A 19,827-nucleotide genomic window follows, 5' to 3' on the forward strand; every position below is an offset into this window, starting at 1 on the left:
CCCGTAGTAGGTTATGACGGTCCTCCCTCTATATAAGGCTCCTGGCGGGTCGCCCTCTTAGGCGCCATCGTACCGCGTGCGACGCGCCGGGACGTCGCTCCCTCCGACCGATCTTGAGGGATGCTTTGAGAATGTCAGGAACGGCCTATGGAGATAGGCAGAGGGTAGCGATGGGTACAGGTAGGTATAGGTATTCCTTGATAGTATATCTTAACTGAAACTCAAAGCATAAGGGAAGGAAGCTTCCCTCAGGCGGTGAGCATGCGGTGCTCAAATAATAAGGGGTTGTCACGTGTGAGTTATGCTTGGCGGTTCGTGACAGTTAGGCTTCCTTAGTTACAGTCCTTATATTATATAAGCTAGGTCGAGAGTACGTAAGGTATAAATAGTTAAGTAACTTTAGAATAGTATAGTAAAGTAGATATTATAAGTTAACTACGAGAGAGTATAACTATAAAAGGGTAATAAGCGTAGCTATATACTTATAAGGTATATCCCGAATAGGTAACTAGGAATGGTATGTCGATATATTAATATGCGGGCATACTAATATATCGCTATATCGTAAGTTTCCTCTTTTAGTAGTTACGTACAGTACGTAACCTAGCCTTATCCTCTATTAGGCTGCCGCGCCCCGGCAGACCTGCCCCCGGACGCCCCGCGTCTCCGGTCATATGAAGGCCGTTTCTAACATTAGGTTATTAAAGTGTTCATGAACCCCCAACCCCGCGGGAACCCCAGAGTCGACAAAAGCACCACATGCTCAATATTAAGTCACGCTAGGCGACTAAGCATTCTTAGGTTTTATATACCCTATGCCTTGATTTGACTTCAGTAGTGTCAATCAATCACAGTACTAGACAAGATCCCCTCAGAGGTCGTAGTTACGGTCATAGACTACCTGGTACTGCACTTGGGAAAGGTCTGAGTCAGAAGGGGAGGTGTGGGCGATTCGTGCCACTTTATGGCGGGAAAAGATAGCTGAGAGAAAGATCGCCCACTACCGCAACCTTTACCCCATTCCTAAACTTCAGCCCTGACTTCTTGTTCGTCCGGCAGACCTTTACCCTTCCTTTTGACACTGCGGCGGTACAGACCCGGGGAGAGCCAGCAGGCGCCGGGTTAAACGGGTAAACGGTGCGACGCGCGAAGAAGAAGCCTTGAAACCAGTCCTTATATTCGTAAACTAGTTGTGTAAATTGATGGCTACAGAACTCAACCTCGGCGTTGTCGCCTATATTACACGGAGTAGTGGAGCTGTCACGTTAGATAAACCAAAACTCGTTACTCAATTGCCATCAGTTCTGAACTCGGCTGGCCCAGCATCCTCACTTTCCTACTGCCTTGTCTAATTACTTCTCAATCTTTGCATAGTACTAATTGATCCCTACGCGGCAGGCCATCACTATGCACAAGTTATCTACATAATCGACTCCTTTAGGTAATTCGCAGCTTAGATTTCTTCTGAATCGACAATCTCCTAGACACATCTCTTCCAGGAGTTTTAGTGCGCTTCATTCGCTAGATGACGGAGTTACATTCTGCTACTCTGACTCTAGAGGTACCTTCACTATCGGTCCTAGTAAAGCGCCTCCATCAATGACAAATTCTGACCCCGTGCTAAAAGTGGCGCTGGCCGCAAGGTACACCATGAGAGAGGTGACCTCATCAGTCTTGCCCATGCGAGGAATTGGCTGTTGAGAATAGGATTCTGGGGTGACTTTCTCAGTCATGGGCGTCTCTACCGCACCAGGATGGACCGAGACGACGCGAATATTGTCCTGGGCGAGCTCAAGCGCATTGGCCTTTGTGAGGCCACGCAGACCCCACTTCGCCGCCACGTAGGATGATGTGTAGGCGAAGCCCTGTAAGCCGGCTGTCGAGGAGACGTTGATAATGACGCCTCCTCTCCCAGTCTTCTTGATTGAGGGGACGACTTCTCGGGTGCCGATGAACGGACCCACAAGGTCAATGTCAACAACTCTCTTGAATTCCTCGGTGCTCGTCGCCCCCAGGGGTTTCCACAGAACGACCCCGGCATTGTTGATGAGAATGTCAACGGGACCAAACTCCCGCTCGGTCAGCGCGATGATATGCCTCCACGATTCGTCCGAAGTGACGTCGAGCTTTGCGAAGCGCGCAGAATCTCCCAGTTCAACTGCCAGCGTCTGGCCCTCATTTTCAAGGACGTCGCCAATGACAACTTTCCCTCCTTCGGCCACGAATCCACGAACGTGAGAAGCGCCCATTCCGCGGGCACCGCCCGTGATGATGCTCACTGTCCCGTCAAGCCTCCCCATCTTTCTTACTATGATTTTTGGGCTTTCGATTTAATGCATGGGCTTTGGCGCCAATTCTAAACCACCTGTCTCGTTGACGTTGCAAGGTGTCTTGAGCGGATGAGCCAGCGCCCCTGGACTGATACCAAGACGGCTTAGGAACGGGCGTTAAAGATGTGCTCTGAGCCGCTTGAACCTTTGCTCAAAATTGGACCGATCGAAAGGAAGGAGAAAAGGATATATTAAGGGATGCTGCTGTACGCCTAAAGTAAATGACAAACTGGAGCCTCTCTTTGTATCCCAGGCTCCCGGGTCTCTTACCCGGACGAGTCAGAACATTTCACGCGCCAGTATCCTTCGCCATGGTCATTCGGTGTACGAGGGCCTCGATGGGAGGTAGCGTCCAGTCCTACTTTAGCGGTCACCTGCACTACATTCTTTACTTCTACCAGTTCCCGACAGAATAAGAGGTAGGCTAGATTCTTCCCTTTCGGATCGGGAAAATCATATGACGGCAGATACGGCAGATTCGGCAGAATAGCCGAATACTCTGCTGAAGTGTTAATTGAAGGATATCTCATTCTTGATGTCTCCGTTGTTCAGCTATTGATAATCCCCTAAAGCGATGACTGTCCTCCTATGGCTGGACCCGGACCCTGTTGTATTGCCAATCAGACAGACCGTTGATTGAGGAATGCCTTCGTAACAGGGGATTGTTTTTCTCCTGGTGGTGCTTGTAGAGCGATCCATTCCTTCCAGTTAATAGACCGCAGCCTCCATTTCATAACCAAGATGTGTCGATGATGCAGCACGGTGTTATGATTGTTCTGGTCTTTCACAGTAGAATTGCCGCAATTTGGATTCTGCATAACCACATTCCTGAGCTTCCACTGGATTTCTTTATTGTAAACGTCCTCAAACTGCGGCTCAGGCATCATGGCAAACTTTAGTCCGAGCTTGTTGCGTCGAAAGATTTCTCTGACTAGCATTGAAATGAACTTAGAGGCGAGTTCGTTGATGTCGTGGATGTTAGAGGAGAAAGTGTTGGCATTTGGGCCGTTGCAGTAGAAGAAGTTAGGAAAGTTCGAAGTGGCCACGCCGTAGATACTTGAAGGATATTCCTTCCATTGTTCCTGTAAATCAATGCCATTTCTACCGGTCACCCTTTCGTGTTCAAGGAATTGAGCTGCATTGAAGCCCGTTCCGATGATAATAACATCGAAATCTCGCTTATTTTCTTCGTTAGTGATCCTGTCTAATGAGATGATCCCCGTTTTAGTATAACGGACGATCTTTTCTTTCGCCAAGGTGCAGTTTGATTTCATAAGGGATGGATAGAAAGTGTTCAAGAACAACGGTCGTTTGCATAGAACTGCACTCAGCATCGTTAGCCTTGATACAGCACCCGTCGACGTACGGAGTAGAATACGCACATTTGAAATCTGGCCGCAAGATATCCCGTAGCTCAGGCTCTTTGACTTGCTGCTCAAGGAAGTCATGGCCCTTCTTCGTGAAAGATTCGTTCAACCAACTGCCTTCGGTGACGAGCAGTTGGCCAAAGATGTATCCTTTCATGATCTCTATGAAGCGAACAGCGATAGCAAACAAAGGCAAATGTCTCATACACCACATAAATGTGCTGGAAGAGTTAGCTATGATTGTAGGATTGAAAAAAAGCAAGAATCTTTGTAGGGGACTTACTCTGAATGTTTGAAGTCTTCTCTCGGTAAGACCATAGGCGGCGTACGCATATATACCGTCAAATGTTCCACCTTATCCACGATCTCAGGAATGATTTGAGCCGAACTTGGACCGCAGCCGACTACAGCCACTCGCTTATTAGTTAGATCGACGTCGCTGTTCCAAGCCGACGTATGCCAGTATAGACCTTGGTAGTCTTCGAGACCTGGAATGCCACCGAACTTAGGGCGATCTAGATTACCAATGGCATGGATGACAACGTCGGCAGTCCAGTGCTCGAGGTTACCAGAATTTTGGTTTTCTGTCTGCACATGCCAGACAAAACTTTGATCGTCCCATCGACAGCTGTTGACAAAAGTCCTGAACTGGGTACACCGGTCGACTCCGTAATGGCGTGCCATCCTTTCGTAAAAGGTCTGGATCTGGTCGCGTGTGGCATACGTATGTGTGTATTCTGTTGCGGTTGGCATTAGGGACAACGACCCGCAATAACAAGGGTCTTCGGATATGTAAGGAGAGGTACTTACCAGTATTAATCATCATTCGACTGGAATACATCAAAGCAGGAACGTCACATGCACATCCAGGATATCGATTCTTCTCCCAGACTCCCCCGAACCCATCTAGGACGTCGAAAACCACCATTTCTTTCGTGGTGATAGTCTTGTCATCTAGAAGAGTCGCGGCTTGAGTAATGCCAGCCACGCCAGCTCCCACAACAATAACCTTGATGTGGCCGCGGGAGATGCTGTGATTTGTTTTTTCGATGGACAACGAGTTTACACCGTTCATGGTGGCATACAAGTTCCCATCCACGATGCCGCGACTCCCCTGGAGGTGCTCTGAAATCTCCGACTTCTCCATTTTGACTGATGAGCTCAGGACTTACTAGAACGCAAATATTTTGGACCAAAAAGGTGATGTTAGGTCTTATTGACTATGACTTGCAGTCGTCCGTCAAGTTTTTCTCGACTTTGTGAATCGAACATTATATCAACATGGACTTGGCATTGATTCGGCAAGGGATTGCCGTTAATTGAACACATCCCGCTAGTTCTGCCCCTTCAGCTCAAGTGCCGGATTCATGGGCCGTGTGTCTTCGAACGGGAGCAACTGGTCCCTTCTCCCGCGAAACAATACCAATACCCACAGGGAAGTTGAACTGCCGCACTGAAAGACTTCCCTTAACGGCTGTCCAGATCAGCTTAATGAAACCTAGACGTTTGTTGGCCAGACCTCAATGTTTCCTTCTGGATGTCATGGTGATTGGACCACTACGAATCGACATCCGTGGAAGGTCAATTCGTAGCATTTCGACTCATTTTCAATCCCCTCTTCTCAACTCGCCTTATTTGATAAGAGTGGAACACGGACACGGGTAGATCCCGCGACAGTCCATGTCCGACCTCACTTTCTCTTCAGGTCAAGAACGAGTAAGTCGCGATAATCCACGATTAACCCCGGAGAAGCGGGCCGGTTTGCGTTCCAGAACCCTCGTCCTTCTCCAGGATCCATTTACCCCGGATACCCCTCCAGGCTCCAGGGGTTCTGGACCATAGCACATTCATATTAGGCCATATTTCTCTTGTGATTAACCGAGACAAACCTCCGCTCATGTATAAAATGCGGTGGGGTGCCCGCCCTCCTCCGAAAAGATTAATGAATACATGGGCCGGTCTCAAGTGAAGGCACAAGAACGATGGCTGAAACCAAACCCCAGGAAGAAATTGTCCAATACGACGTTAAGCCGTATGCCCAACAGTCGGAATTCGAGCACCATGGCGATCACCATATCACAGAGAAGGAGCAGAAGGCCATCGACCATCAACGCTCTGTTGCACTTTCGGCAGATCTCGCGGAGCTGGGAGCCCAATACTTCTTCAGCCCTCCCATAGTAGGGACTGTCATTTCTGTTGCATCTTTTGTCTGCGGTAGCTATTGGATGTTCATCGGTCCAGCAGCTGTGCTGGCTGACATTGCTGCCGATATTGGAGGGACCGGAAATGCCAGTCTTTTCTCGATCGTATGGAGCCTCTGCCAGCCTATCAGCCTCCTTCTTTTCGGCCGTCTCTCTGATCGCTTTGGCCGGCGCTATTTCGTTCTCGGAGCAAACTTGTTGAGCGTGCTCGGAGGAATTGTAGCGGCCACGGCACACAACATGAATCAGCTCATCGGCGCCAACGTTCTGCTCGGACTAGGCTCGGGTGTCGCCGCGGCCTATCCCCTCCTACTTGGCGAAATCGTCCCAAACAAGTTCAAATTCTGGGTGGTGATGATCATGAATGCCTTTGCTCTTCCGCTCGACTTCTCCGCGTACCTTTCTGTTCGACTGCTTCGTACAAAATCCTGGAGGTGGATCTACTACATTGGAATCATTATAAATGGTAAGCACGTTGATGGGAATCCTTCATTTGGCGAACAGAGATGCTGACTTCTTTGGTCAAAGGTCTATCCATTTCTTGCTTCTTTTTCTTCTACCGTCCTCCAACGTTCACGATGTTGCACAGCTCCGAGCGCAAACGCAGAGATGAGATCAAACATATCGACTTTTTGGGGCTTTTCCTTCTCATCGCTGGCCTTTGCCTCTTCCTTCTTGGAGTTGCGTGGGGTGGCCAGCCTCTACCATGGCAATCACCGACCATCTTGGGCCTCCTCATTTCCGGATTTGTGGGGATTGTCCTCTTCATTTTGTGGGAGATGTTTTCAAAGGTTGAATATCCGATCATACCTTTACGCCTCTTCAAGGACCTCAGGGGTTTTACCTGCTGTGCCATCCTGTCGGCCACCTCGGGCACCTCGTATACCGCTCTTAACATCGTCTGGCCTTCTGAAGTCAATACTATATACGGAGCAGACTTGACCTGGCAAGAATCTGGCTGGCTAGCGAATATCATCAGTCTCAGCAACTTTGTCGGCATCGTCATACTATCCCCGATCACCACCTGGCATGGAAAAGTAAAATGGAAAGTACTCTTCGGAGCCTGCTGGATGGCCGCTTTCAGCGGTGCGGTCTCGGTCCTCAAACCTGACAATCTGAAAACTGCTATTGCCTTGATGATTCTTACTCCCATTACTACTGGATGGCTCGAGTTAGCCTCCACATTAATGGTCCAATACATTGTACCAGACGAAGATCTAGGCGTCGGATTCGGTATGTGGAGGCCAACTATTACCCTTGAAACTGTGAAATAAGACTAACGTGTCACTTAGCCGTAGTATGCGCTGCTCGAAATGTCGCTGGATCTATCTTCACGGCTATCTATATCGCCATCCTGAGTAACAAGGCTGCTCAGAAAATTCCAGAATACGTCATACCGGCAGCGCAGAACGCTGGCCTTCCGGCGAGTTCTATTCCAGCCCTCTTAACAGCCTTGGGGGCGGGAACAGCAGAAGCCTTGCAGAGTGTGAAGGGGATGAATAATGCTATCCTTGCAGCCGTCACATCTGCCACCGCGTATGCTCAAGCCGCGGCGTACGCATACGTCTACTACGCAGCCTTGGCCATAGGACTGGTTGCAGTGCTTGCTGCAGTCTTCCTTGCCGACATGGACCAGTACCTCACGGGCCATGTCTCGCGAAAGGTCTATCATCGCAAGGAAATTGCCATTGATAAGAAGCAACTCGAAACGGGTCAATCCTAAGAATGGCTGCTTAAGAAGTCTCCTTCAGCATGGTGAAAGGCCCCGGAGAATGCCCGTTCTATAGAACATGGCTCGTTCCTCAATCCTTGAGTAGAATTATCCATGGAAAGTAATTTGGGGGTTTCTTTTTGGTGTTGGTTCCGGGCCTGTCATGTCAGGCCAAATCACCTTCTGTACTGATGCTTACCGACGTCCCTCGGCATAGAGCTTGACCAACCTGCTTGCCTACGTATTCGCCGGTACCACGGGCAGCAGCCAAGTCTCCCATCCAGGACGCGTGGTGTTATTACCGGAGATTGTTTGTCAATCAACTTCATATCTGATCAAACCATCTTCCATTTTAGTTGATAATATAAGGAGACTAGTATGATATCTCTTCTCTTATCTGCCTCGCACCTTAGTTTCTCAATGTCATGGCATGCCGAAGTCGGATGTAAATGCAAATTGCTGCGCTCGAGCGTGGGAAGCTCCCTTTTGCATAGCACTTTTCATGGATAGGTACCGGTGTTTTAGGCAGAATCCGCGCGAAGGAGGGGAAAAAGAGAGTCATATCTAAAATACTACCAGAAGTTTACTACATGAGAACAATTCCCTTATATGATTCACACAAAGTTATGGATCTTGATGCTCTTGACCACCTCGGGTTCTTCATTGAGGTAAATCGCAGCCATTTTTGCGTTGTCCCTTGTTCTGGCTTTCACCCACTCCCCAGCCGTGACCCCATTTGCTTCTCCCAGTCTTGAACTTGAGCTCCAGTTCTTCAAGAGGACACTGTCCACCGGCTTCAACTCGACGTCGTCTTCAAATCGTAGGAAATAGATAACTCCTATCCTGTCCAGTGCAACCTGGTCAGGAGGGGGAGACACCACGCGGTGTACGCTGCTCTTAAGGTAGCCGTTAGAGACGAAGTCCATCATGTCGGCGATATTGACGGTGATGCTTGCTGGATGTGCCTTGACATATTTCCATTTTCCTTCGGGGGTTTTCACCTGTAGCCCCGCCACTGGCTGCCGAAATAACATGGTTAGGCTCCCAAAGTCTGTGTGGCCACGCACGGGAGGGGTGTTTCCAAGCTTTTTGATCTCCTCCACCGTTCTTGCATTATTTTTTAGGTACCTGAGGTTGCAGCCGCTTTTCTGATCATAGCGATGTTTAGACACGAAGTAGTCCTCGGGAAGCTCTAGAACAATCGCAATCAAACGTAGTAGCCTGTACCCGATGTATTCGTGCATATGACGGGAGAATCGTTCGATTTCACCGATGTTTTGCTGGATTAAAGCCGGATGCGGTCGTTGGCCGAACTGAGAATAAAACTTTGCGAACCCGTACACCTCTATATTGTCGAAAACTCCCGGCACAAGCTCGCGATTGCCTGCCGACCTGTAGCCAACATATCCATCTTTGCTAAGGTCGGCTTCGTAGCTGAGTTTTTCGGCCAAGGGTAAGTTGAACAAATCTCGAGCGAATGCGAATTGGCGATCGATCTCATCCTGAGTTAGTCCAAAATTGGTAATATAAAAAAAACCTGTATTCATGTGAGCCAAATTCCAGATCTAGCTTGGATGCATATGGGTTCTCTACCTGTATTGTTTACAGCATCCTTCAGCTGCGCAGCGAGCTTTTGTTTTCCTCCAGGTCTATCAAAGAGGGAGAGATCCAGAGCAATAAGATCTGCCCAATCCACTGGAAATTTATCAATGGCTCTGATGTTGAGAAAACCGGACCAAGAGGACTCACAGTCAGCGATAGTCTCAGGAGGGTAATCATATATGATAGGATTCTCTGTGTAGCCAGTAGACGCATTGTCTGGCCGTTGGATTGTCTGAGCCATGTTGAGCAGTCTATCGCAATGCCTGACAGAGTAAAATGAGGTCCTCGGTAGAAGAACAGATCCCTCGTTTATAGCGCCAGAAATAGTAGATAACCTTTTGGCCCAGAGCCTCTACTAGGTAGCCACTGGAGAAATAGGATGATGCATTCCACAGGGCCAGAGTACCTGAGAAGCCATCCATCCTTTAATATTAGCTAGAGCGGGTAAGCTCAGCCGAAGCTACCAAACAAGGGCCGCTGGAGGAATGAAAATGTGAGGGATTCTCCATCCGGGATAGTATTACCAACTACTAAAAGAACCTTAGTCAAGGTTCACACCAGCCTCCAGAAGAAGGAACTAAACTAAACTAGTTAAAGAGAGAGGGGGGCTACACCCTAAAATAGAAAAGAGGCGCTTAGTCGTAATTAGTATACTTAGTACCGAGCACTACCAATTAGTACTAAGTAGAATAACTAAGATAGAGAAGAGGCGCTTAGTTATAATTAGTACGCTTAGTAAAGAGTACTACTAAGCGGTACTAAGTAGAGTAAAACTTATAGATATATATAGGAAGGATAACTCTAGGGAGATGTCCTCATAGTTAACTTTATTCATTAATAATTAAGTTCCTTTAGTAATTATTAAACGATTAACTAGGAATAAAGCTTAAGCTATTAACAAAATATTATCTATAGATAGATGGATAGATAGAAAGAATAAATTAAACGCTTGAATAATACCTACGATACTATATTAACTATAAATAGAATAACTAAGTATAGCTACTACTTATAGTATAAATAGCTTTTAATAATAATATAACCGTTTGTTATAAACAGCCTGATATGCGGCCCTCGGGTAGGGTGTCTAAGGGGAGGACTGCCGAGTAGGTAGTACGTAAGGGATAAGGTAGAGAAGTTACGTATAGAACGTAACTTACGAAAGAGGAAATACGATATAGTGATACATTAGTATAGGGTATATTAATATATTAATGTACTATTTCTAGTTACCTATTCGGGATAGACATATAAGTATATAGCTACGCTTATTACCCTTTTATAGTTATACTCTCTCGTAGTTGATTTATAATATTTACTTTACTAGACTATTATTACGAGATGCTTGATGTCACGAACACCCACGTGACATTAGACACTCGGCTTAGGCCACTGACTAAGGAGTTAGGCCGCCAGCCAAGTAGCTGGCTTACCGCATATATATAGTAAGAGGGGTCGTACCTATCAACCTTAAAGCCTCTTTAAGCGTTAACATCTCTATCTATAGGCTAGTTATCTATCATTATTGATCCTATAGTACATACATTCACCCTCCAGTTAGCTAACTGGTCTGATACTTTACACGTGAGGTGTCAGTAGTAAACCCGAGGTGGTTTACTTAGTGATATAGTAGTAGAACGGTATAGTAGAGACGAAAACTAAGAGTATAGTATATAGAACCATACGTAAAGCACTTAACCGAGAGGAACTCGATTATTTATAAACGAAGTTAACTACGAGAGAGAACTATAGAAAGTTTAGAAACTATATAGGCGTTATATTCTAGTATAGCTCTCTTACGCTCTATTATATCCTAAGAGTAGGATAGAGTATAATAGATCTACTTACGTAATGTCCTTACGTCATGACCTCGGTCGACCTCCCCTTCTTATACCCGCGGTGGTCTCCCTAAAGGCCTATTCGTAATAACTATTCTAAAGTTATACTACTATTTATACCTTACGTCCTCTCGACCTAGCTTATATAATAAAGGAACTATAACTGAGGAAGTCTAACTCCGTTAGGCTATATAGGAAGTAGCTCTAATATTAGACCTTTTAAACGATTTACCGTAAATCGTTTATAGCATTACTAATAGATTAGATAAGTAGTAACTCTTTTCTATTCCTAATGCCTTCCTACTTTATTCTTAAGATCCTAGAAGGTTCTAGAGGGTATATTAGTAGAAGATAAAGGTCTAAATGAAGTAAAAAGTAAATTAAGAGAAGGAAACGGGACCCTAACGCTACCATCCAGCTACTATAATGTTAGGGCCTGTATAGATAAATTTTCGTCCGTTCCTACTAGTCTATAAGATCGGACGTCTGAAGGCCAGGAGCTGAGTATATAGCTTAGGTAATCCGTAAAATAACATCCTGTCTTTCGAATAGGTAGTTTGATAGATAAGCTCCTTATCGGCTAAATAATCTAGCATTTCCTGGTAGAACGATTAGGCATCATTGTTGCCATGGGCACAGCTCGTCTTCAACAACCATAAGAATCCGACAGGGATATCCCCCTTCTAAGCTAACTACGGAAGGCATCCTGAGACTTCTTTCGATATCCGACCGCCAGTGGTCGGAGATCACAGAATGCTCTACAATGACCTACAGACTGATCTACAGTTCGTCACCGAACGAGCCACCACTTGGGCCAGTGAGAAGAGATTTACGGATGCCGATCTACAAGTGGGTACATTAGTCTACGTAGTGCGGAAGAAACCAGCCCGACGTGCATGCGAGGCTAGGGCCTTTCAAAATGTTCTCTTTTTCTCACTGACTCGCGGAACATACTGTACACCCTTCCTTCAAGGAGTACTATAACCCTCCCAGTATCATGTCGGCCGACTGTGGTTGCGGATACACTGACCAATACTCAAGATTTGCCGATACCCGCTGCACGCTTGCCCCGGCCTATGCATTATGGCCGGTCGGACATAAAACAATCGCACTAAGAAACGTTTCCTTATCGGGTAGCCAGCCATTAGAGGAATGAGTTCGCCGAGACTTTTGTGTCTTGGAAGGCTCCTCGTTCATTCAATATAGAGTTCAGAGACAAACTAATATCCTCTGGGTCCGAGTCCTAGTACCCGGTAAGCTACTGTTTCATCCTAGCAATATTTCCGAAATGCCTGAGAAGCAAACTTCGAAATCTCATTGCCGCGAGCAAGATCTCGTAGGAAAAGTAGCAATTGTCACCGGAGCGACCAGAGGGATCGGGTATGCGATTGCACTTCACCTTGCGAAGCGAGGTGCCGGCATTCTGGTTACATCTACAGGCGCTAGCAAGCACGTTGACGAGCTGCGGGAAGAGGTGAGGTCCCAGTGCGCACAGTGCGGGAACCAGCCTCCGAAAGTGGTTCATCAAGTCGCTTCCTTAACGTACCTGGACGCACACAGCAAGATCGCAAATGCAATTCAGAAAGAATTCGACAGCCACGCAGATATCTTCATCAACAATGCCGCGATAACCGACCGCACATTTCCTGGCGAGCTTGAGGCAGAAACATTGGACAAACTACTATTATGCAATATCCGGACGCCGGCGATGATCGTGGACGAGTTAGTGAAGAGACGGTATTTCAGGAAGGAAAGCAGAATCGTCTTCATCAGTAGCGCCGAGAGCGTCAACTGCGAGCCTGCAGTTACCATCTACGCCTCGACGAAAGCTGCCAACGAAGCAATGACTCGCTGTTATGCCAACGCGTTCGGCGGAAAGAATCCTGCGTTTGAATTTATGGCTGGAACCACCGCCAACAGCGTGCTCACGGGCCTGACGGAGACGGGAGGAGTGCAGCAATATGGACCAAAGGTGTGGGAGGAGTTGCAAGATTTTTGGGTAGGCAAACAAAAAATACCGCGGTTAGGGCAGCCCGACGATGTGGCAGATGTGGTGGGATTCTTGTGCAGCAGAGATGGTAGATGGATCACGGGGAGCAAGGTCAGCGCCAATGGGGGGAGTGTTGCGGTCATTTAGGAGTTTCTGTTGCTACAGCCCAACGAGACGGTGTTCAAGGATGGCATGGTTTACATTGACCGTCTTCGCCACTATATTATATAGAAAATCATAGAAAATGGAATAGATGAACCAGAACAAAGCGCGCTTGCTGACCGTCTCCACCTTAACAGGTGCCATGACCATTGATCGTCGGTGTTGTACACTCCTCTAATTTTGCCCGAACCGTAGCCAGGACGTCATTGCAGATGACTTCCCGATCTCGCTGCACGTCGAACTTGATAACATCGAATTCGTCCTCCCCAGGCTCTTCAAGGCTTTCCAGCTGGCTGCGTACCATACTCTCCTTCATGTAATGGCCCACACGTGTCCTGACCCTTGCTTGTAGATTTTCCTCATCAGCCTTGAGGTAGATGAAGTGCAATTTTACTGTCGGATGATTGTACGAGGCTACCCGAAAGACGTCCCGGTATTTGCGTTTCAGAAACGAGCAGGTAACAAGGATGGCATTGCATCTTTGCAGCTCTTTGGTGGCTGCGTTGCGGAGGGTAATAAGCCAGTCCCATCGATCACCATCGTTCAGCGGTATTGAGTTGCCCATCTTGAATTTGTTGGCCGGAGTGTGGTACTGTGCATGTCAACAGAAGTCCTAGTTTGATCAGAGACAGAGGAACAGCACGTACGTCATCTCCCTCAAGATATGGAATGCCGAGTTCTCGGGATAGGTACGAAGCAACAGTGGTCTTCCCACAGCCTGCCGGACCACCGACTACAAAAATCGTCTCGACTTTGGGCGGCTGACTCGGTTTGGGCATTAAGTCACCGACGAGATCAGTATGTAGGGCTGTTCTGAAGCGTAAGAGAGAAGATGTCTCTGCTGGTGCTCTCCCAGCAGACAACATTATGGCGGCAACGAAAGACGATGTATCTAGCGATCAAGGCAGTATCCGCACAGTAGGTACCTGCAAAGTTGATGTTCGGACTCTCCAAAGCAAATCCTGGAATGTGACATGATCTACCTTTATAAATCGGTGTAATAGGTGGCAGGCGAAAATCGCCTAACCTGAGCAGCTTCCTGCCTGCCGTAGATTGCCTAACGATGGCATCTTTCGCCCTGTTTGTAGCAGGGTGAGAGTCCATCTGCCGGATGGCAAAGATTGGAGCTAGTCTCAGACTGGCTTGTTTGAAGAGCAGGATACCATTGGCGGGATACTCATAGCCGAGTCTATCATCGGACATATCATAGTTGGACATATCATAGTCGGACATAAAAAAAATCCTGCGCAGAAAATGTCCGGTGCATCACCAAAAGGAGTACGAAATCTCCGGTAGTGCGTCGACAAGGCTACCTGGCCTGGAGACCGCGCCGCTCAACGGAAGTAAGAGCTAACGAAATGCCCTAGACACCGGGCCGGGGACTGGCACCCCAGAGTCCCGGTCTGTGGCGTGTTGAGCGCGTGTTGATTGTAGAAAACCTTGAGGTGGGATAGTAAAAGACCTTCGAAGCTGGTCATCCCACCTTCGATCTCCTAGTTCAATTGCTCACCACTATAGTCACAATTTCGCCATAATCATACATACAGCAAGATGGTTACTCCACGTCGTCTCAAGATTGCCCTCATCGGTCTCGGCCGTCTGGGTGCAATCCGTGCACGCATTCTCGCTTTCCAGCAGCCTCGCATTGAGCTTGTCGCCGCTTGCGACACCAAAGCCGGGAGCGACGAGTGGGCGGCGGCTAATCTTCCACCTTCCGTCAAATATTTTGCGGATCCCAACGATTGCATGAGGAACAGCGGTGCCGATGCCGTTCTCATTTCGACGGCGACGGCGACGCACGCTCCCCTGATCTGCATGGCTCTTGACCTGGGGTTGGTGAGTCCTGCCAACCGGCGGCTCTAACGATGTTATGGAGCCTCTGAAGCTAACATTTTGCCTAGCACGTCATGTGCGAGAAGCCCATCTCGGTGGATGTCATCACTACCGAAGAGGTCCTTGCTAAGGCTAAGTCGAAGCCTCATCTCAAGTTCCTAGTTCCCTTCTGTCGACGATGTGAGTGAAATCGATCTCTGTATCTCAAGTATGACGGCGCTGACATGTATGTAGACGACGACTCGTATCGTGCTGCCAAGGAGGCGGTCAAGAGTGGCTCGCTGGGCGAGATCCACGCTGTCGAGACTACCTGCCTCGACCAGCAGGACCCTACTGGTAAGCAATCCCTCTTACATTTCATCTTTGGACAGCCTGGCTAAGCACGTCTATTTAGGATTTTTCGTCACCTTCTCTGCGCAGTCCGGAGGTATCTTTGTTGACATGGGAGTCCACGACGTAAACAATTCCTCGTCTAGTATCTAAATAGTCTTGCTGACCCAACACCCAGATTGATATTGGTCGATACTACCTGGATGTTAAGTCGGGCCTGACCAACCCAAAGAAGCAAGTCAACAGAGTCATTGCCATGGGCCAGCAGGCTGTCTATGGCGATCTTGCCAAGTACGGCGACTGTGACAACGGATGGGGTATGGTTGAATTTGCCAACGGCAAAGTTCTCACCACCCACTTAGGCCGCACTCTCACCAACGGCTTCGAGGGCTGCACCCGCGTGTGTGGTACCAAAGGCCATTCTGTCATCAACGGCAACTCCGCGATCAACCGTGTTGAGATTCGTGACTCGTACGGTGTACGAACGGCTACTACCCCTGATGCATTTGTTCTCTACGACAAGTCCTTCCTCAATGACCTGGCCGAATTCGCCACTGCTGTTCTCGATGATCAGCCCCTGACTTGCACTCCGGACGATGCCTATGAGGCGGCCAAAATTGCCACCGCTCTACAGTACTCGTTCCGCAACCGGGTGCCTGTCTACTTTGATGGCGACGGGCTACCTATCATGGAAACTCCAAAAGTTAATGGTCATTGAGATGTGTGTTGGTACGACTTTTGATGATAGATGGTTTTGGACTCTGTGTTCGTCTGTGTACATTGGGGCCGTCTGCAGACATAAATGCTCCATGAGGGGTTAATTCAACAAGTAGAATTATTTTTCATCCCCTTCACATTTACATTCATGTTCAAGTGCCGCTCAAAGCCGCGCTTGGTTGTCACCCAGGACGATTGCAGTGTCATCCCACCATGCGGTACTGCTGTCAATAAAAGGCTGGACGGCTCATTAGCCGCCGAAGCCGAAAGAAAGACGGAACACGTTACTCACGTTTGGCTGGTCGTACGGGGACTCGAAAACATTCTGGAGGAGCATGGGATCCCAGAATTGGCGTAGCTGGAAGCAAGTTAGTCTTGTCTATCAGGTGTTCATGTGTAAATCTCACAATGTCGTCTGTCGAATCAGGAGTCGCCATGGGGAACGATGCGCCGGGCATCATCATATCATTTGGTCTCAGCTGAACCTGGGGACCGTCGAATTGATTTTGGCACGGTGGCGGATTCGCGTTCTCTGTGATTTGAGAATCTGTTGGGGTCGCCGCAAGGTGAATAGTCCTAATAATCTTTGGACGGTCCTGACCCGCCCGCTCTATGAGCCTGGTCCGCCAGCCGAGCAATTCAACATCTTCACCGTGCTCCCTGTCACCGCCGTTGCTGCTCCGATCTGTATCAGGATCGCGTTGTGGGTCGGCCTTCTTGCCGTTGCCTGCCACAGAGATCTTGGACAATGCTCGAGCGCGGAGCTTCAAGAGCCACTGCAAATTACGCTTATACCGGGGAGTGCTGGCACCATATTGAATTAACGAGGTGAATAAGCTGATAGCGGTGTCAATTTGCTCGAGGGCAAAGGTGGCCATCACGTTACCCGGGTCGCGCAACACCATCGTTCCCAGGCATAGGGCAGAACCAAATACGTGATACTAGAACCCCCGTTAGCCGTGCAGGTCAGAGATGGAAGATACACGCTCTTACCCAGAAGTTCCACTGCCTGACACTGACGGCGGGGAAACGGGTGTGGATGTCGCTGACGATGCCGATAAGGATCTGTCAAGTCAGAAGGTTGTCGCAAGAGGATTTGAGGATGTCCTTACTGCACAGCGTTCGATCACGGTCAGAAATGAAGGAGCATAAATGGATTCGACACTCTCGCCATCATCGTAGAGTGCCTTTGCGTAATAAGGTCGATGAAGGTTGATAATGGTCTCAGAGATATTCAGCGCGAGGTTGGTTTGCTACATAATATCAGCTTTCAAGTCAAGGTTGATAGTACAGATTGATGGACCTGGAAGGAAATGGTCATCGATCTCCGGGACGGTTCTGGAGATGCTTCAATCGCCGCTTCAAATTGGGGGTACCGAGAAGGCATGGCCAAGAGCGCTGCTCGACAGCGAAGGGAAAATGGAAGGTTGCGTTCGAACTCGCCGCTACAATAATTCAGCCATCTCGACGGGTCATCATGTGGCAAAACATACAGCCTGAGATCTAGGTTGGTGACATCGGAGTACGCAGGTTTCCGCACCTTCATCGTCATGTTGAGAATCCTGAAGCTGGGTCAATTGAGAAGCAGCATTGTAATTGGTTATACGAACTCGGAAGACAGCTGAGACAGCTCAAAGCGGAGAATGGAATAGCTCTTTTCGCCCCTCAGATTGAGTGGTTCGCTGGGAAATGCAGTGTCGCAATGCTCTGGATTGATAGCGGATCTGGTGGTTTTAGCCTTGGCCTCAGGCATTTGGAGAGATACATACGGCCTTGAGAAGCAATGTGCCTGGAAAACGTCGGCGGCATTACACTCCCAGAATACTTTGCGTCTCTCCTCGGCGACATCGTGCGGTAGATTCCAGCGTGCACCGTCCCGGTGCATTCCCATCTATGGACCCGCGTCAGCCGCATGCCCGTCGCTCAGGTGGACTACTTACCGCTTGGACCAAACGCATGACAAGACCCCATAGTGGCCAAGCATTATCACCCCGTCGACCTTTGTCTAACTGCCTACTCACAGATTAGCGAAGCGAGAAACGGGATATCTGCCCACGCACAGGTGTAGATGCGCCATCAGATGCTACTAAATGTCAGCGGCCAGCCACTTACTAGTGAAATAGAAGCTCACTAGAGTTTGTAGTCCGGCAACCATGTTGTTCGATAGGAAGTCTCCCTTGACCAAGGCCCGTTCCGAGAGATGTAACCAGTCTTCAGCAGATGAATCGTAGTTGGACATCTCAATATTAAATAAGGTACCCTGTGCCATGATAATGAAAACGAGTGCAATCTCCTGAGGGTTTCCAGGAGTAGATAAGGAGCCCCCCTCCGCAAGGGTATAGACGCGGTCAAATGTCTTTTCGAAAAGAGCCTTTGGAGCAACATCATGGCTGGATCTTGTCAGTTGGTTGACTTAATTTACGACTATCACACTCACTGCCATGCGCAATAGCGGTAATAAGCCTCTGCTAGGGTCCATGCCTCCTCCCTTGGAGGCAGGCAGGACAGCAGATCCCGCGTACTGATGTGAGCCGCTGAGGCATTGAAAGGAAAGCCGATGGGAGCAGTGAGAGAAGTGGGATGATTGTTCAGAGATGGGGCCGAATCCTGGGGCAGCTCTGGGGTAGGGGCCCGGGTTATCAATGGACTTTCTGATGGATCTTGGGTTTCCGACTAGCAGACTTTAGCTTTCGCTGCAGCTTTGAAGCCATATGACATACCTCCTTCAGCCATTCACTGCCTGCGGTCGGGCCGAGGTACTTGGATCGACCCCCTTTGCTAACTATCAGTGTACCGTAGGAGCCGTTACGCTCGCCTTCATCGCTGGATTGGGGGGTGGCATTGCTGGTACCACTGGCTCCACTCGGAGCGCTATACAGAGGTTCGGGCATCCTGGCAGAAGGCACGGAAGTTGAGTTGTGTCCAGGAGGGCCTGGGACGGTGTATGGCTCGAACGCTTGGGCCAGAAGGGTCAGTTGGTCGAGCCCATTGTGGTTGCTGTGGTTGCCATGCATAGTGTTATGCTGAATGCCACCCGTGGACTGTGGCGCTGCGCTCGCTGCTTCGCCTTGAAGTTGACGCTCTGAGGGATCAAGGTGATATGGCTGCTGTTCGTGCAGTCCCTCTTCCATATCATGATGATCGACGGCAAGGTAAGTAGGCAAGATGTTCTCACCAGATTCGATCGAGGACTGCGGCATCTCTTGCTCAGTTTGCCCAGCATCCTGCCGTTGGCCGGATTGGTCCCGAGAAGTTCGACTGTCGCATCAAACTTAGCTACAATTTGCCTCCTAGGGACGCACACAAACCGGGAGAGCGTTTTGCTGGTCGGAGCTGCTGCACAGAATTCAATGCGCTGTCGTCGGACACAGTTTGAGCACGGCACTGCAACATCGTTCCAGCTTATCGACTATTTGCTTTGCGATATGGTCCTTACCTTGCCGATCGCATTTCATCTTGAGCCGGCGACATTCTGGTCATCGAACATCAGCTTTGCTAAACCCAGCCTACCTGTCGCGAGGATCAACCAACCTGCACAGCTGTAGCACGGCCGCTGTTTTCGCTGCTGCTTGTGAGGTCTTGGACTCTCATCCGCCTCATCATCGTTGCGTAGACGCTGCATGAGCTTATCCGACAGAATCGCGGTACTGGAGCTTATCGGTCTTCGCCGTCCGCTAGGGTCGTATGACGAACGCAACGGATATACGAGAAGGGAGGAGCAAACGTATGGAGCAGACACGCAAAGA

At 48.8% G+C, this 19,827-nt stretch overlaps 8 protein-coding genes across 8 annotated transcripts; 3 read left to right on the top strand and 5 right to left on the bottom strand.

Moving 5' to 3' along the window:
- Positions 1 to 1,544: 1,544 nt before the first annotated feature.
- AYO21_11629 (hypothetical protein) lies at positions 1,545 to 2,300 on the bottom strand (the record flags this gene model as incomplete). Its single annotated transcript, XM_022661515.1, has 1 exon — positions 1,545 to 2,300. The coding sequence occupies one exon, from the start codon at positions 2,298 to 2,300 to the stop codon at positions 1,545 to 1,547; it is 756 nt and encodes a 251-aa protein (XP_022506163.1).
- A 650-nt stretch (positions 2,301 to 2,950) lies between these two features.
- AYO21_11630 (hypothetical protein) lies at positions 2,951 to 4,844 on the bottom strand (the record flags this gene model as incomplete). Its single annotated transcript, XM_022661516.1, has 4 exons — positions 2,951 to 3,651; positions 3,713 to 3,918; positions 3,981 to 4,434; positions 4,508 to 4,844. 4 exons carry the CDS (start codon positions 4,842 to 4,844, stop codon positions 2,951 to 2,953), a joined length of 1,698 nt encoding a protein of 565 aa, XP_022506164.1.
- An 835-nt stretch (positions 4,845 to 5,679) lies between these two features.
- Positions 5,680 to 7,621, top strand: AYO21_11631 (hypothetical protein; the record flags this gene model as incomplete). Its single annotated transcript, XM_022661517.1, has 3 exons — positions 5,680 to 6,364; positions 6,427 to 7,131; positions 7,191 to 7,621. The coding sequence occupies 3 exons, from the start codon at positions 5,680 to 5,682 to the stop codon at positions 7,619 to 7,621; spliced, it is 1,821 nt and encodes a 606-aa protein (XP_022506165.1).
- Positions 7,622 to 8,223: 602 nt separating this feature from the next.
- Positions 8,224 to 9,452, bottom strand: AYO21_11632 (hypothetical protein; the record flags this gene model as incomplete). The annotated part of the gene is made up of 3 exons (XM_022661518.1): positions 8,224 to 9,111; positions 9,216 to 9,304; positions 9,359 to 9,452. The coding sequence occupies 3 exons, from the start codon at positions 9,450 to 9,452 to the stop codon at positions 8,224 to 8,226; spliced, it is 1,071 nt and encodes a 356-aa protein (XP_022506166.1).
- A 2,885-nt stretch (positions 9,453 to 12,337) lies between these two features.
- AYO21_11633 (hypothetical protein) lies at positions 12,338 to 13,186 on the top strand (the record flags this gene model as incomplete). The annotated part of the gene is made up of 1 exon (XM_022661519.1): positions 12,338 to 13,186. The coding sequence occupies one exon, from the start codon at positions 12,338 to 12,340 to the stop codon at positions 13,184 to 13,186; it is 849 nt and encodes a 282-aa protein (XP_022506167.1).
- Positions 13,187 to 13,331: 145 nt separating this feature from the next.
- AYO21_11634 (hypothetical protein) lies at positions 13,332 to 14,434 on the bottom strand (the record flags this gene model as incomplete). Its single annotated transcript, XM_022661520.1, has 3 exons — positions 13,332 to 13,793; positions 13,849 to 14,093; positions 14,185 to 14,434. The coding sequence occupies 3 exons, from the start codon at positions 14,432 to 14,434 to the stop codon at positions 13,332 to 13,334; spliced, it is 957 nt and encodes a 318-aa protein (XP_022506168.1).
- A 318-nt stretch (positions 14,435 to 14,752) lies between these two features.
- On the top strand, positions 14,753 to 16,082 carry AYO21_11635 (hypothetical protein; the record flags this gene model as incomplete). The annotated part of the gene is made up of 5 exons (XM_022661521.1): positions 14,753 to 15,037; positions 15,103 to 15,214; positions 15,269 to 15,370; positions 15,429 to 15,490; positions 15,543 to 16,082. The coding sequence occupies 5 exons, from the start codon at positions 14,753 to 14,755 to the stop codon at positions 16,080 to 16,082; spliced, it is 1,101 nt and encodes a 366-aa protein (XP_022506169.1).
- Positions 16,083 to 16,244: 162 nt separating this feature from the next.
- AYO21_11636 (hypothetical protein) lies at positions 16,245 to 19,536 on the bottom strand (the record flags this gene model as incomplete). Its single annotated transcript, XM_022661522.1, has 14 exons — positions 16,245 to 16,319; positions 16,374 to 16,439; positions 16,489 to 17,022; positions 17,075 to 17,146; positions 17,194 to 17,334; positions 17,385 to 17,526; positions 17,575 to 17,643; positions 17,692 to 17,972; positions 18,022 to 18,086; positions 18,194 to 18,471; positions 18,519 to 18,754; positions 18,802 to 19,339; positions 19,390 to 19,465; positions 19,518 to 19,536. The coding sequence occupies 14 exons, from the start codon at positions 19,534 to 19,536 to the stop codon at positions 16,245 to 16,247; spliced, it is 2,592 nt and encodes an 863-aa protein (XP_022506170.1).
- Between the last annotated feature and the right edge of the window lie 291 nt (positions 19,537 to 19,827).

The sequence above is a fragment of the Fonsecaea monophora genome (assembly GCF_001642475.1).
Source record: "Fonsecaea monophora strain CBS 269.37 chromosome Unknown Scaff172, whole genome shotgun sequence".
In the NCBI taxonomy this organism is placed as follows: domain Eukaryota; kingdom Fungi; phylum Ascomycota; class Eurotiomycetes; order Chaetothyriales; family Herpotrichiellaceae; genus Fonsecaea; species Fonsecaea monophora.